Source organism: Petaurus breviceps, unplaced genomic scaffold, assembly GCF_028583685.1.
Source record: "Petaurus breviceps papuanus isolate PSGF00001 unplaced genomic scaffold, PetGlider_PUasm1.0 76, whole genome shotgun sequence".
Taxonomy (NCBI): domain Eukaryota; kingdom Metazoa; phylum Chordata; class Mammalia; order Diprotodontia; family Petauridae; genus Petaurus; species Petaurus breviceps.
In genome coordinates this window covers 8,769,377-8,784,969 of record NW_027186473.1, presented here as the reverse complement: position 1 = coordinate 8,784,969, position 15,593 = coordinate 8,769,377, and the positions used below count along the sequence as shown (strand labels likewise).

The 15,593-nt window shown below is 35.2% G+C and overlaps 1 protein-coding gene across 9 annotated transcripts in view; it reads left to right on the top strand.

The window, feature by feature from the left end:
* Positions 1-15,593, top strand: part of FRYL (FRY like transcription coactivator) — a 314,599-nt gene that overhangs the window by 295,581 nt on the left and 3,425 nt on the right. For 8 of the 9 annotated variants that reach the window (XM_069105195.1, XM_069105197.1, XM_069105194.1 and 5 more), the window contains 5 exons: positions 4,760-4,909; positions 6,559-6,657; positions 11,500-11,568; positions 14,105-14,122; positions 14,952-15,062. In XM_069105195.1, coding sequence (XP_068961296.1) covers positions 4,760-4,909; positions 6,559-6,657; positions 11,500-11,568; positions 14,105-14,122; positions 14,952-15,062 — 447 coding nt within the window. The remainder of the gene's footprint in view (positions 1-4,759; positions 4,910-6,558; positions 6,658-11,499; positions 11,569-14,104; positions 14,123-14,951; positions 15,063-15,593) is intronic. The other variant, XM_069105199.1, reaches the window with a different exon arrangement.

Below are 15,593 nucleotides of genomic sequence, written 5' to 3'. Positions count from 1 at the left end.
GATTCAAGATGGAAATAGGATTCTAGATTCAGTGCTAAAGGGAACTTTGTGAAGTCAATTTACAGATGAGGAAATAGTCTCTAAAAACTTAAGTGACTTATCTAAGGAAATAGCACATTTGTGGTGATTATTAGGAATAGATAATTTACATAAGAAACAAATGGTGAATCACTCAACAATTGTTCAACTCTAATAATCAAAGAAATGAAAACCAAAGCATCTTTGCTTAACTCACACCCATCACATGAGAAAAACTGATTTAAAATGACAGCTTAATGTTGGCAGGGCTGCAAGGAAACACATACACTGCTACTGGAGTTATAAATTGGCACAATCATTTTAAAGAGCAATAAGAATCTAGAATCCTATTTTGTTTTTCTTTATTTAGAAACAGTTTGTAGGAGAGGGGAGGCGGAGCCAAGATGACAGAGTAAAAGCAGGTTTTGCTTGAGCTTCTCCCCCAGTTACCTTCAATACCTGTAAAAAAAATGACTCTAAACAATGAGCTAAAGAACCCACAGATGACAGAGTGAAACAAATCTCCTGTGGAAGGCAGGAGCAGAGCACAGTCCCACGTGGGCCGCGCACTGACACCAAGCAGGCCGAAGCAGACCTCAGGGGACTGAATCACTGGTAGCTGTGGCAGTTTCCAGACTTCTCAACGCACAAACACCAAAGAGAAAGTAAAACATCAGTGGGGAAACTCTGTTGGACCTGGGTGAGAGAAGAGCATGGTCCAGCCTCTATTCCTGGGGCGGTGGAGATGAGAGTGGCTGTGATGGCAGCAGCAGTGGCTGCTTCCGGAGCTCCAGGCCTACAGATGGTGGGGGGACCAAGCGGCTGATCAGAGGGCAATTGCAGGAATCTATTGCTTTGTCCTGCTTGGATCTGGGTCACAGTCTTGGGTGGTGGTCCTTGGGTGAGGAGGAGTGCTTGCAGGGCAGAGCTTGTGGCAGCTGTGGAGAGGAAATCCTCCTTGCAATTCTGAGGCAGGTACCTAGAAGTAGCTCTGACAACAACTGAGCAAAACTCCAGAAATTTCAGGCAAAGCACTCTCCACTCTGGAAGTAGAGTTCTACCATGGCAAAGAGCTCAAAAGCCAACTAATTGGCTGGGAAAATGAGCAAACAGAGGAGAAAAAAAATCAGACTATAGAATCCTTTTTTGGTGACAAAGCAGATCAAAACATAGAACCAGAAGAAGACAACAAAGCCAAAAATCCTGCATCAAAAGCCTTCAAGAAAAATGTCAATGTCTCAGGCCATGGAGGGGCTCAAAAAGCATTTTGAAAATCAAGTAAGAGAGGAAAAACTGGGAAGAGAAATGAGAATTATGCAAGAAAATCATGAAAAACGAGTCAACAACTTGCTAAAAGAGACCTGAAAAAATACTGAAGAAAATAACACCTTAAAAAATAGACTAATTCAAATGACAAAAGAGGTACAAAAAGCCAATGAGGAGAAGAATGCCTTAAAAAGCAGAATTGGCCAGATGGAAAAGGAAGTTCAAAAGCTCACTGAAGAAAATAATTCTTTCAAAATTAGAATGGAGCAAATGTAAGCTAATGACTATGAGAAATCAAGATATTATAAAACAGATCCAAAAGAATGAAAAAATAGAAGACAATGTGAAATATCTCATTGGAAAAACCACTGACCTGGAAAATAGATCCAGGAGATAATTTAAATATTATTGGACTACCTGAAAGCCAAGCTCAAAAAAAGAGCCTAGAAATCATCTTTCAAGAAATTATCAAGGAAAACTGCCCTAATATTCTAGAACCAGAGGGTAAAATAGAAATTGGAAGAATCCACCAAGTGCCTCTTGAAAAAGATCCCAAAAATAAAACTTCTAGGAATATCATAGCCAAATTCCAGAGTTCCCAGGTCAAGGAGAAAATATTATAAGCAGTCAGGAAGAAACAATATGAGTATTTTGGAAACACAATCAGGATAATACAAGATCTTGCAGCTTTTACACTAAGGGATTGGAGGGCTTGGAATATGATATTCTGGAGGTCAGAGGAGCTGGGATTAAAAGCAAGAATCACCTACCCAGCAACACTGAATATAATACTTAAGGGAAAAATATAGACTTTCAATGAAATAGAGGACTTTTAAGCATTCCTGATGAAAAGACCAAAGCTGAGCAGAAAATTTGACTTTCAAATACAAGAAGCAAGAGAAGTAGGAAAAGGTAAACAGAAAAGAGAAATCATAGGGAACTTATTAAAGTTGAACTGTTTACATTCCTTAAAAGTTACTTGTAACTCATGAGACTTTTGTCAGTATTACAGTAGTTGAAGAAAAAAAAATATATACATGCATATATTTGTGTGTGTATGTATAGGTACGTATGTGTGTACATGTATACATAGATAGAGGGCCCAGGGTGAGTTGAATATGAAGTGATGATATCTAAAAAATAAAATTAAGAGATGAGAGAGGAATATATTGGGAGAAGGAGAAAGGGAGAGATAGAATAGGGTAAATTATCTCACATTAAAGAGGCAAACTGTTACAAGGGAAGGGAAGAGAAGACCAGGGAGGTAAAAGGGAATGAGTTAATTTTAACTCTCATTGGACTTGGATCAAGGAGAGAATAACATACACACTCAATTGTGCATCTTACCCTAAAGGAAAGTAAGGGGTAGTGGGGATAAGAGGGAGGAATGATAGAAGCAAACACTTTTTAAAGGGACAGGGTCAAAGGAGAAAATAGAATAAATGGTGGGCGGGATAGGATGGAGGGAAACATAGTCTTTCACAATATGACTACTATGGAAATGTTTTGCATAACTACACATGTATAACTTATATAGAATTGCTTTTCTCAGTGGGGGTGGGTCAGGAGGGAAGAAGGGAGAGAAGCTGGAACTCAAAAGTTTTAAAAACAAATGTTAAAAAAATTGTTTTTATATGCAACCAGGAAATAAGATATACAGGCAATGGGATATAGAAATACATCTTGCACTACAAGAAAATAAGGGATAAGGGGAAGGAGAGGGAATATATAACAGAGGGCAGACTGGGGGAAGGGGTAATCAGTATGCTTTCCATCTTGGGTTGGGGGGTACAGGAGAGATGGGGAGAAAATCTGAAACTCAAAATCTTACGGAAATAAATGTTGAAAACTAAAAATAAATATGTTAAATAAAAAGTTTGTGTAGCAAAGAAACTTTCTTTTAAGGCTTAGAAAAATCATTTGTGAGTTCTGGTCCTGCCTGATTTCTCCTTGGCCAATTTATCTTTTGCCTGTCCCCCCAGTTTGGTATTCTGGAGATAATCTTCTCTTTTAAATTCTCAAATTTATTACTGTTTAGCTAAACACAGTCCTTATAATTTAGAGGGAAATTTATAGTGCAGAATAACTAAATTAGAGAGGAAAAAACCTAAATGAATTGAGCCAGCATTTAAATAAGTTGGGAAAGAAAATGTAATCTAAAAGAAAGTAGAAAATCAAAAAATAATTACGATTAGGATAAAAATGATCAAAAGAGAACATGAAAGAGAAACTGAAACGATAAATACAACAACAAAAAAACTAGACTTTGGCTACTGGCTAATTTTTCTAAAAAAAAAAAAAGACAAAATTTATAAACCACTAGCAAATGCAAAAAGAGAAAGCAAAAAATTAGTTTGCTTTTTCATTTATGATTTTTTTTCTTTTTTAAGCTTAATAGCAACATTATACATTTTAATCAGTATAATATGGGGTTTGTTTTTCCTCTCTTTAGAAGGATATGCTTCTAATTCTTAGATTTCAACCGTGACTGGTAACACAAGATAAGTTGTTTTATATCAGTAATTTTTTTAAGTCAACTTATATAACCCTTCTTAAGTATTTTTGTCATTAAAGATTTATTAAATGTTTTAAAAAATTTACACTTGCAACTCTTTTACATTTAGAGAAATGAATTTCAACACACATATCTGTAGTAACTTCTCAGTTAATCCTTCCAATTCTCCTACACCTTGGTCTATTCTACCCTATCACCTCTCCTTTAATGTGGTCATCATTAGTATATATTCTCTTCCTCTTACATTTGTATTTGCATTTATGTGCTTTCCACGCATTAGTCCTGATTCTGCCATCTGGAACCAAACAGAAGTCTAATCCCTATTCTATGTGATATTTAAAGAGAGCATTCATGTCCACCCATACTTATCTCCTTCATTCAATCCTTATGTGCAATGGATTCATTTCCATTTTCCATCCTAATTTGCCCTCCTCCACAAAATATCCAGGTTGTCAATGTACTTTTTGAACCATGGTCCTCAGAAATGTATTTTAATGTTCTTGAAAGGCCATCAAGTGGAAGAGTTATTGTGACTTCTTTTGTTTCACCCTAGAAGGCAGAAATAAGACTCATGGTTGGAAATTGCAAAAAATAACTTAAGTTTGATTTAACAGTTTATAGATATCCAAAAGTGAAATAGGTTGATTCGGGGGTAATGGGTTGTTCCTCACTAGACTAATTTAAGCAGAGCTTGGGTAATCCTTTGTCATGTGTTTTATCTTGAGGATTCTTGATTCTTCAGGACTAAACCCAAGAATGGCCAAATAGACAAGCATGTATGCTTAGTTTACTTCTTTCATGTTATTTATTTTTTAAAATAGTGTTTTGAAAGCTTTAAAGTTTAATTTTCAGAGCTATAAAGTTTAATTTTTAATAAAATTAAAGATATAGATTGAAGGATGCTTATAAGTGTATATGTACTATGTTTATAATTAGTTTTCTCTGTATGTTTTATTCTAGACCATTCAAAGAAAATTTGGGGCTATAACAAATGATTCAGTCAGTTTTCTTGGTGAGAGTCTCCAGCGAATTGGAAAAAAGTTTAAAAGTTCATTGGAAGTAATGATGATGTGTTCAGAATGCCCAACAGTCTTTGTGGATGCTGAAACGGTAAAATGTCAAATATGGGCTCAATATAAGGAGATAAAAGTCTTCATGTAATAAAAAATCTTAAAAAGCTAAAAGTGCTTTATAATGGGGGGAAAAAAGGAATATGCATGTGTGTATGTGTATATGTGTGCATGTACACAAATACACATACATACACACACATTATATTTTGTCCTACCATTTTAAAATTTGTTTGGCTTAGATCATCTACTACCACTTCCATGAGGCCATTCCAGATTACCCCAGCTGCTAATGCGTGCTTCCCTAAATTACCTTGTATTAACTGCATATATATGTATGTATATGTATATATACACACATATAATATATGTATGTGTGTGTATATATTGTTTCTCAAGAGAGAATATAAGCTCCTGTAGTGCCAACACAATATTCACAATGCCTATGGCAGCTACGAATATGCCAGAATAATTCTGAATCACAAAATATAACAGACTCCACATGGAAGACAGAACCAAAACATTCAAACACCAGAAAGCCAAATCCATCATAGCAACAAAGAAATCTATATACAATAACACACTTCAGGGGGTACTACAATCCCCAAGCATTACCCCCTGCTAGGCCCTTCCTACAAATGAGCACTCACAGCTCACTACCTGTTTCCTCTCTCTTCCTCCCTCAGTTCTAACTGCTCTGAACAACTTCCTCTGGGTTCTGCTCTACCCTTTCTGCTCCACCTGTTCAGCAAGCTCCTCCTTCCATAGGTTTCATGTGACCCAAACTCATGTGACTTAGGCTTCTATGTGACTTAAAAGCAGGAAAGATCTTCCCATTTACATTACCATTACAGCTTGAAGATGGAATCATATTAATTTTTGGTTTTATATTATTAGAATGTAAGTCCAAGGGGCGGCCAGGTGGCTCAGCGAGTAAGAGCACCGGCTCCAGTGTTGGGATGACTTGGATCAAATCTGGGCTCAGATACTCAGCACCACACCCAGAAATAACTGGCCGTGTAACCTTGAGCAAGTTACTTAACCCCGATTGCTTTAAAAAAAAAAAAAAGAATGTAAGTCCAGAGTAACACAGCTAGTTAGCAGTAAAGTTAAGTGTACCACCCAGGATTTTTGATTCCCAGACCAGCGTTCATTCTACTATAGCAATAATGCATAATCTAAAATGGTCCTCCATAGACCTTTCTCTCAGTACTTTGGGAAAATAAGTGGATATGCTAGGACAAGCCCTAGGTAAAATTTTTCTTTGCTATCCTGCATTTATTTCCCTTTTTACATGATTCTCTGTCCCCATCCCCAATTAGGTGACCAGCATTCTTATCCTGTGTTCCCATCCTGTGTATCTAAACTCTATTCCGGTCATTCACAATGAAGAATGCCTCCTAAAATCTGAGTGTCAGCCCTTTCATGACACCAGCATACTTTTGGATTCAATCAGTGGGTATTGGGTATCTTGGGTGGGCCTTCTTAGACTTCCTAAAGAAACTTAAATAGACTTTCAGCTCCTCCTTTTAAATGTAAGGCCATTCCTACTTATAAGAGAGAAATGAACTCATTAGTTCTAGGACTAGAACCTTTGGGTAAGCCCAGGTAATCCTTATACACCTACAAACTTTTAATTTTGTGATCATTACCAAATTGGCAAAACATTAAAAAAAATTTTTTTCACAGTTGATGTCATGTGGTTTGCTAGAAACACTAAAGTTCAGTGTGTTGGAATTGCAAGAACATCTTGATACATACAATGCCAAAAGAGAAGCAGCCGAACAGGTAAGCCGTTTCAACACTCCTATTTTACTTTAGTAGGAAGGACAGTTGCTTGTTTGCCCTTCATCATAAATAACTCGAATGTTAGATTTAGACTCTAATCTCTTGGGTCTTTCGTGCTTTTCAAACACAACTCCCTCTGCCTATCTAGTTGGGTATACTGGAGGGTTGGGGGAACACCTAAGTTGGGTCCTCCTGACTCTGGGGCCAGCGCTTTACTCACTGCGCCACCTAGCCACCCCTTGGAGTACATTTCTTAAAGCTATAGCTATGACAATAACTTCTGCAGAATAAACCATTTAAGTAGGTAGTTATACAACTGAGATTGAAGAAGTTAACTCCTCAAAAGGGAAGAAGGGAATAAGCATTTATATAGTACCTACATGCCAGGCATTGTGTGTAAATGTGTTACAAATAGTATCTCATTTGATTAAAGGAAGGAATGTGCATTGTAGAATTTTTAAGAAAATGACATTCTCAATAAGAATGGTAATCCCAGACCATGAGCCCTTCCCTCTGGTATGTACGTGTGACTAATATAAAGATTGATATTATAGATTACTGACTCCTATCCTGTTAAGTACTTCAGTGACTCCTATGATCTCACCAATGTGGGTGATCTCTCCGTTAATGCAGATCACAATCCATATGCTTCCTGATCCTGTGTTGATTTATATCCATGTTCTTCTCATAGATGATTCACCTCATGTGCCAGAGACTTTCCTCTAGATCTTATTATATCTGAAGGTGTTATTGGGGCATCAGGCTAAGCTTTTACCCGTTTTTTGAAACACATGACTAACTTCCATCCTTTCCTAACCACATCCTTCCTCAGTGAGGTTTAGTCCTTTATGCTATTTCTTGAACACCAGTCAATACTGAAAACATGCTTGCTTGTACCCACCATGAATGAATGGAAAAGTTAATTACACTATGCTATGCAATGCACTGGTGGTACAAACAGAAAAGGGAAATCATGCCAGTGTTCACACCTCGCATTCTAAGGGAGGGAGATAGCAAACATGAGAGGTCTTGGCTGAAGTTGACAACAACAAGCATTTATTAAGCAACTATTCTGTGCCAGGCAGCTTTAAGCACTGGAGATAAAAAGAAAGTCAAAACCCAGACCTTCCCTCAAGGAGCTACAACATAATGGAGGTGACAGTGTGCAAACAACTACACATAAACAATGGGGCAAATTGAAGATATTTTCAGAAGGAAAGCACTTAGCATTAAGTGGGATCAGGTGAGATTTTAGCAGGCCCTTGAAGGAAGATTCAGAGGAGGAGGAGTAGAGAGAGGATGCCAGGCACAGGAAAAGCATGTAAAAATGCACTGAATCGGAAGATGAAATATCTGTGCAAGGAGCCACCAGCTGTAAGACCAGTGTCACTGGATTGTAGAGACTGTGGAAGGAAGGAAGGTATATGAAGATTGGAAAGGGAAGGAGGGGTCAGGTATGAAGAGCTCAAATACCAAACAGGATTTTATATCTGATCCCCTGGTTCTAGGAGCCACTGGAGTTTATTGAAAAGGTAGGGCTAATATGTGAATCCTCAAGACTTAGACTTGTGGAATGTTCCTGGAAAGGTAAGAGTTGTGATGAAAATGGTATTTGTACAAGATATTTTTTTTAGCTATCTTCAGCATGAAATGAAAAGGCAGGAAGATCTTTGCAGTGACCTGTCAAGGGTGGGGACCCTGAGACCTTGAGGCCACTTCACAGAACACATCCCCTTAATAAAAGGATTTGTTCTGTAAAATTTGAACTCAAAGGGCTGCACTTGAGGACCTAGAGAGCCACGTGTGGCTTTGAGGCTGCAGGTTTCCCATCCTGACCTAGGTGATGGGAGTAGAAAAAGTCTAAGAAGCCCTGCCCTAGACTAGTAAATCACATGTGGAAATATAGGAATGAGATAAGAGTATTAGTTTTGAGATACTTGTTCAGGGACAGGTTGTACTAGATGGACTCTGAGGTGTCTTCCAACTCAGATTCTATAAATTGGAAGCATTATCTTTCATTTTATTTGAGGATGTAAAATTAGTGTGGGAGCATTGCTAACTTCAGTTGGTAACTGCAACTTCAGTGTTGCAGTCAAACCTAGAATCTAAGGCTCAATTTGAGCCTTTGGGATGTGTTCCTTCTCTATTTGATTTAAGGGTGTTTTTTTTTTTTATAGCTTTATATCATTCTGGCTTTTGGAAGGAAAGTAGAAGTTCTGTTATGGTATGATGTTGCTTGGTTTCTGAACACTTATAGCTCTGGGATACTTCACCTGTTGGAAACTGTAAATATGAGTACTTTTTTTTTTTTTAGCAGACCTTAGCATGATTATGGAATGTGTTGAATAAACAAATTTGAAATTTGAGCTCACTAGAGTACTCCCTATCATCCTGGCATATAAAATAGCTAGAGTTTTAGTGAGTTGACTTTGCAAGCCAACACTCAGCTGTTTGTTTTACACATTCCCTTCAGTGCCCATAATGCAGAAGCTCTTCTTGTATTGGCTCATACATTTAGAGCTTGGAGGGGAACTTTGAGATCATCTGCCTCAACCCCCAGAGAGCTTATGTGACCTGCCCATGGTCACAAAGCCAGTTTCCCCAAGGCTTAGCTGAATCCCTCCCTGGCATCTGCCAGAATAAGATTGTCCCCTGCTTTGTGAGGGTGACATGGCAGGGCCTGGGACTGGACCGGGGAGGGGGGGTAGGAAGAGTACAGGGAGGAGAGGAAAAACAACCGTGTAATTATATGTGTTCTCAGACATACATTGCATGTTGTTATTGTCTTTGGGGTGTGGGAAAGGTGACTTTTTAAGATGTAAAACTATTATTATTAGTATATTTGCTATTAATGAAAGCTTTGAAAAACAAACCTGCCCCTACCATCTTGATTCTGTTAGAGAGCAGTCTATGAATAAAGATAATGCATAATTTTGTGATAGACATCTACAGTGTAGGTTGATATTAAGAAGATAATTTCAGTCAGCCTTATCCCCCTAGGAGTGCACAACATGTTTTTCTTCTGTGATGCCGTCAAAATAGAGCCTAAGGAACTCTTCTTTCTGAATGTTTGGGGCAGAGGTCCACTCTGGTCAGAAGTACTGTTTAGAAATAACTTAGAAACAAGCCTCATTTTCTATTCTTTATATGTTGAAAGCTAAGATGGAGGTGAAAATGATCATTAAAATATTTAAGCTAAATATTGTAAACAGGTTTTTTCCGTGCCCTGGAATTTTGTTCTTTAATAGTTTAGCACATTCTAAATATATTACATAGGACTGAACCAATCTACCCTGTAAAAACTGATTTTTTCCTATTATCCCCACATTTGATAATATATTTCTATCAAGCAATAATGTGTTAAATGTGTGTGACATTAGAAGCAGGAAAAAACAGTGCACTCACTGCATAGGAAAATATGATCAGGTCTATATCTGATTTTTCAAGCTAAAATGTTCCTTGACACCCGTGATTTTTTTTTCTTTGTTACTAGATTTAAAATGGATCTTGGATTTTGTGTCACTAATTGAAACTGACACCAGTGTTTAGAGAATTCCACTTCTGATAAGCAAACAGACCTAGTAAATTCACTAAGTAGCCTTTATTAAATTGACCAGATGAGAAATCACATTTTTTATTTCCCAGTCTTACATCTCGCAAAGGTTAGATATAGGTCATGAAGATTTCCAGTGAAATGTACAGAGGTAAACAGTGTTTACTGATCTGTGTGTCTTGAGGTAGCCATAGTCAAAGAAGCTTTACTATATTTGAATTTGCACTTCAATCTCAGCAATGTGTACATTACCCTGCTGTTACTGAATAAGATTCTGCATTATTAAAAGAACTGTAGTCAGAGCTTCATTATACACACACACATCTGATAAAATATTTTTAACCAAATGTATGAGGTTACATTTAAATTCTTTGAAATGTGATATTTAAATCTAAGACAATGGTACTCCTTAAGTTTAATGTGCTTCTTAACACTTATCCCTTATGTACTTGATTCTCTTAAGTTAAAAAAAAATTTTTTTTAGATCAATGATTTTGATCACAAAACATTTTTCTGAAGGTTGTAGAGGTTAATGATGTTTTAACAGGAGTTTTTCATCTGGGAAGGTTGCCTGGCATAGTAGTCATCATTTGATTTGGAGTCAATCAGAAGACTTGGCTTTGCAGCCCATTTTCACCATATCTATCCTACAGTATGACCCTAGTTGGGCAAAGTCACTTAACCTCTCTTATCCTGGGCTTTCTTATCTACAAAATAGAAATAATAATATTTGTACTATCAGTATCGCAAGGCTGTTATGAAAAAAGCACTTTATAAAGTGTTAGGTGATATATCTAAATGAGATTTTTTTCTTCTCTTTCAATTTTTTAGAGAAATGGTTGCAGTTATTTATCCTGCATATGGATCAACATTATTCCAATATAACAAGAAAATATCAGTGTAGTTGTTAATATTAAATTATCCAGCTAAAGAGTGAGATGATTGCATTTAAAGGAAAAAAAATGATTATCAGTCCATCTGTAGAGCACAAAATATTTTCATATACCAAGTGCTATGGTAGAGTAGAAAGAGTGCTCAATTTGAAATCAGGAAGACCTGACCTCCAGTCTTTACTAGCTGCCAAGCTAGTCATTTTTCTACTTCCTGAGTCAGTTTCCTCTTCCTTAAAATGAAGTTCCATTGAGTTTAAAATAATAGTTACTTGAGAGGGTTGTTGTGAGAAGGTATGGTACCTTACAGTGATGGGTGTCATTAGGAGACCCAGCCCGTGTGGCATTGCATTGGAGAAGCTACTCATTGTTACTTATCCTTTTTTTTTTCCCTTGTAGTGGTTAGACAATTGCAAGAGGACATTTGGTAGTGGTGATAACATGTATAGAAATAACACAGATGCACAGGTATGTGTCTTATTCTTGTTTTCTTGGTACATTTCTAAGGCAAGTAAAAAAATACTTATGTTCCAGTTCTTGTCTGATATTCTTAGAAATAATAAAGAATATTTATAAAGCTTCTCATTTTAATTATCAGGATCATCTTTGTAAAAGTTAGGTTACCGTGAAATATTGGCTTAGTAATGAAAATTTCACTTTAATAAAAATAAGCAAACAGTTTGTGATGTGAGGTTTAATAAAATTCAGTAGATAAGCTAGATAAAAATCTGTGTACCAGTCAGTCCAGGTCTGCATTGAGTGCAGCTGCTTCTAAAAGAAAACGAATTAGTATTCCGTATCAGTACCTCACAGATACATTGTCTAGTCCAAAAAACAGACCTGAAATTAGCACCGTAGAACTATATTATATCCTTTCTGATGACAAAATTCTGGTTGAACACTTAGCAATTTGCTCATTTGTTCAGTGAAAAATACAAATGGGCTGAATGCATTGCATTAAGTGAACATTGTCTATATCCAATTAATTGTTGCAGGGGGCGGAGTGGGGATTCTGTCTTTTTTGTTTTTAAAAAAAGAAATTAAATTGCTAATGTAAAATTTAATAATCTTTCTATTCCAAAGAATAGTGTTGAGGAGTTTGGATCAGGCTAGGATGGCACATTTTTTTCAATACCTTCAATAATTTCCTGCTTATTTTGGAGGGAAAAACTAACTTGAAGAATCATATTTGTGTGTGTGTAGATAGAGCAGTTGATCAGGGATGTTAGATGGGAGCATTGACTGTTGGCTTTCATATTAGAAAATATGAGTTAGAATAAAATACTCTTACTTTCTTTGAAAAGCTATATGAAAAATGCCATGCTAAAGAGAGCAGTTATGGGTGAGAGAAGGAAGAACGAAGTAAGAGGGAAGAGAAAACTGTTGATAGAAAGCAGTCAGCAAAGGCAAAATTTGGGGGCTCATTCAATGGGAACCATCATGATTGGGAGTGATTCATTGGACTTGTGAGTGTGGGATATTTGGAATAGGTGCTTATTTAAAATAAGGAATGTCTTTTGTTCTCAATAAAACTTGTTAAAACTAAAACTTAAAAACAAGGATAATATATAGATATGTGAGTTGCTATAGCCTCTTGTGCTTTTCTTAATTTGTGCAAATCACTGATTATTTTTAGGAACTGATTGTGGGGGGGAGAAAGTCATTCTCTGCATATATTGGTTTTCAAATATTAACTTATTTGTGTAACTCATTTCGTAACATTCTCGTTTCCCCTTTTAAAATTATACACTTGACTTTAAAAATACTCTTAGGTTCTTATCTTTTATTTCATGAAAGTCAGTTTATAACCTATAAACCTATTGTTCTTCTAGAACATATTTTAAAAGGCTGTCATTTTATATACATACAGATATTATACTCTTTTTTTAAAGCTTCTATACATATGTTTCTGAAAAAAATGCAGCAGTCTAAAAAACTATAATTAAAGATTAAATGGAAAGCCAAAACAACATTAAAATTTGATTCACTTTTCAAAATTAACTCTAACACATCTCCTGTAACTTAATTCATTCAACAAACATTTAAGGGTTTATAAAATCATCCTTCCCTCAAGAAATTTTTAGTCAAGTAGGAGTTAAGATGTGTATCATCAGATATCCTCTTCTAATATGTATTATTTTTGAAACATTTAAAGAGACATGAGAATTTCAAAATGACGGTTGGCTATAATATACTACTCTGATGTTTTATAAAGGATTGAAAATATAAATACTGTGAAAATAAAAAATGTGAAAATGTAACGTCATTTTCTGAGCAGGTATTGATAACCCCAGTACAGTGAATCATCTGTAAATACTATATATGGTATATGCTCACTGATCCAGTCTATACTGGTAATTCACTTAAATTCAGAAAGGCTTCTGTGTTGTGATGTTCTGTATTCATGATGAAAAACTGGACAGAAATTTAAAGTTTAGAAAATTGTATCTTCACTGACAGTGTAAATAACAAACAGATGTGTTAGATGGAAATGCTTAAACAATTTAAGAGTATTCATTTTTATTATCTTGGAGTACTTTTATAAGGTAAGCATAATTTATATAATAAAAATTTAGATTTTAACTTTAAAATTATTCTATTCTGTACATGAAGGCATGTGACCTTATCTCATTTTAGTTCCTGACATTTTTTTTAACACTTTCAAAAATAGGTAGAAATAAGAACATATCTAGTACTATATACTATTCATGATAAACAATTTATCTAACTTAAAATTTTATTTTACTTTTGCTGGCTTTTATATTTTATGTATTTAAATAACAATACACCAAATTTTCATTGTAACTGTAAAATTGTATTATTTTGGCAAAGCAAAAAAAAAAGTGTCATTCTGATTGCTTAATAATTTTTCTTTGGGGAATAAATAGATTTCTTTCAGTTTGCCTGGGATATCTTTGACCCTAGTTAAAAATCATTTCCTACACTAATTCTTGGTCTCTTTCTTTCTTTGTATTTTTTGTGACCTGCTCACCTTCTTGCTTAGCAAATGGAAATTCTAGCAGTAAGTGAACTGTCTTGATTTATAGACTTACTTAACCATGTCAGACAACAAACTGGTCTTCATCTGTCTTGTCCATTTGTGACATAGCAATGTTATTGTCATAGACTACCTTAAGAATAGTGTGTGCTTCAGTTTTGCATAGCCCTAACCCATGAAATGTTGGTCCTACATTGACTATGAAATTTCATAATTGAAGCTAACTAGCAATGGCTTTTTCTAAAAAAATTTTAATAATTATTAAAATGCTCATGTTAAGAATAAGAAGAATGATTTCTTATTTCAATGAGGATACAAAATTTGGGGGAGTTGATAAAAATTCATTATAAAAAACGAAATGATTATTCTTACTTCTGAGTAAGAATTCATTTAGCTTTTGTTTGCTCTCTCAGGCAGCTGTAAGTAAATGCAGTGGGATGTGCTTTTTCTCTATGGTGAAAAATAACTTCTATATATTTATGAGTTTTTTTCTTGAATTTAAGTGCTACATAAGCACTATGCCTTTATGCATTCTACATATGGCCTTGGTGAACCAATATTATTATTATGTTGGAAATGTGCTTAACTCCAAAAACAAACTCTAAAAATAAAATAGCCTGTATCAGTGGTTCATCTTTAAGAATTAATTATAAATTGAGATTCCCTAAGCACCTTTCATCTGCCTTTAATCAGCTTTATACCCTATTAACTTGTCAAAATATCCTTCATTTCCTTCTCTGCAGTAAACAAATAACTATTTACAAATTCTTTGCTCAAAAGATGGCTAAAATGTGTCTCGTCATATGTTTACAGAAAAATAATTACTAAACCTTAATATAATGTTTATTTCTAGGAACTGGAATTGTGTCGAAGGTTATACAAATTACATTTCCAGTTGCTACTTCTGTTCCAGGCGTACTGTAAACTTATCAGCCAAGTAGACACAATCAAAAATGAAGCAGAGGTAAAAAAAAAATGTATATTTATAGTTTACATATATATTAGATCACTGTTGGAACAGTCTAATTATAAAAAAAGAACTAATCATAGAAAACTCAATTAAGCAGCAAGTAAATCAAGAGATAGTTATATTACAAAGCTTCAAACATTTTCCATGGCTTATCAGTACATTGTTCCTTCCTTAGTTCCATTAGTACATATGAGAATATGAACATGGTAAAATCAATTTGTAATGTTACAAATAATTTAAAAGAGCATTACCTTTTAGTTAATAGATTGGATCAAAAATTCTAATGTCTGTTTTCTCTGGAATCTGGTATAATTAGTCATATAAATTATGCTTTTTTTTTACTTTGGTAAAAAACAATCTGTCAAGGATCATTAAGAATCTGTGACATTCTGTATACTTCTTTCTAGTGTACATAGTGTACACTGAAAACCAGCCTTATCCATTCTCTAAACCTATTGTAAATATCTGGATATATATATGGTGTGAGAGAGAGAGAATGACATTTGAGAGAGAGATCTAAGATAA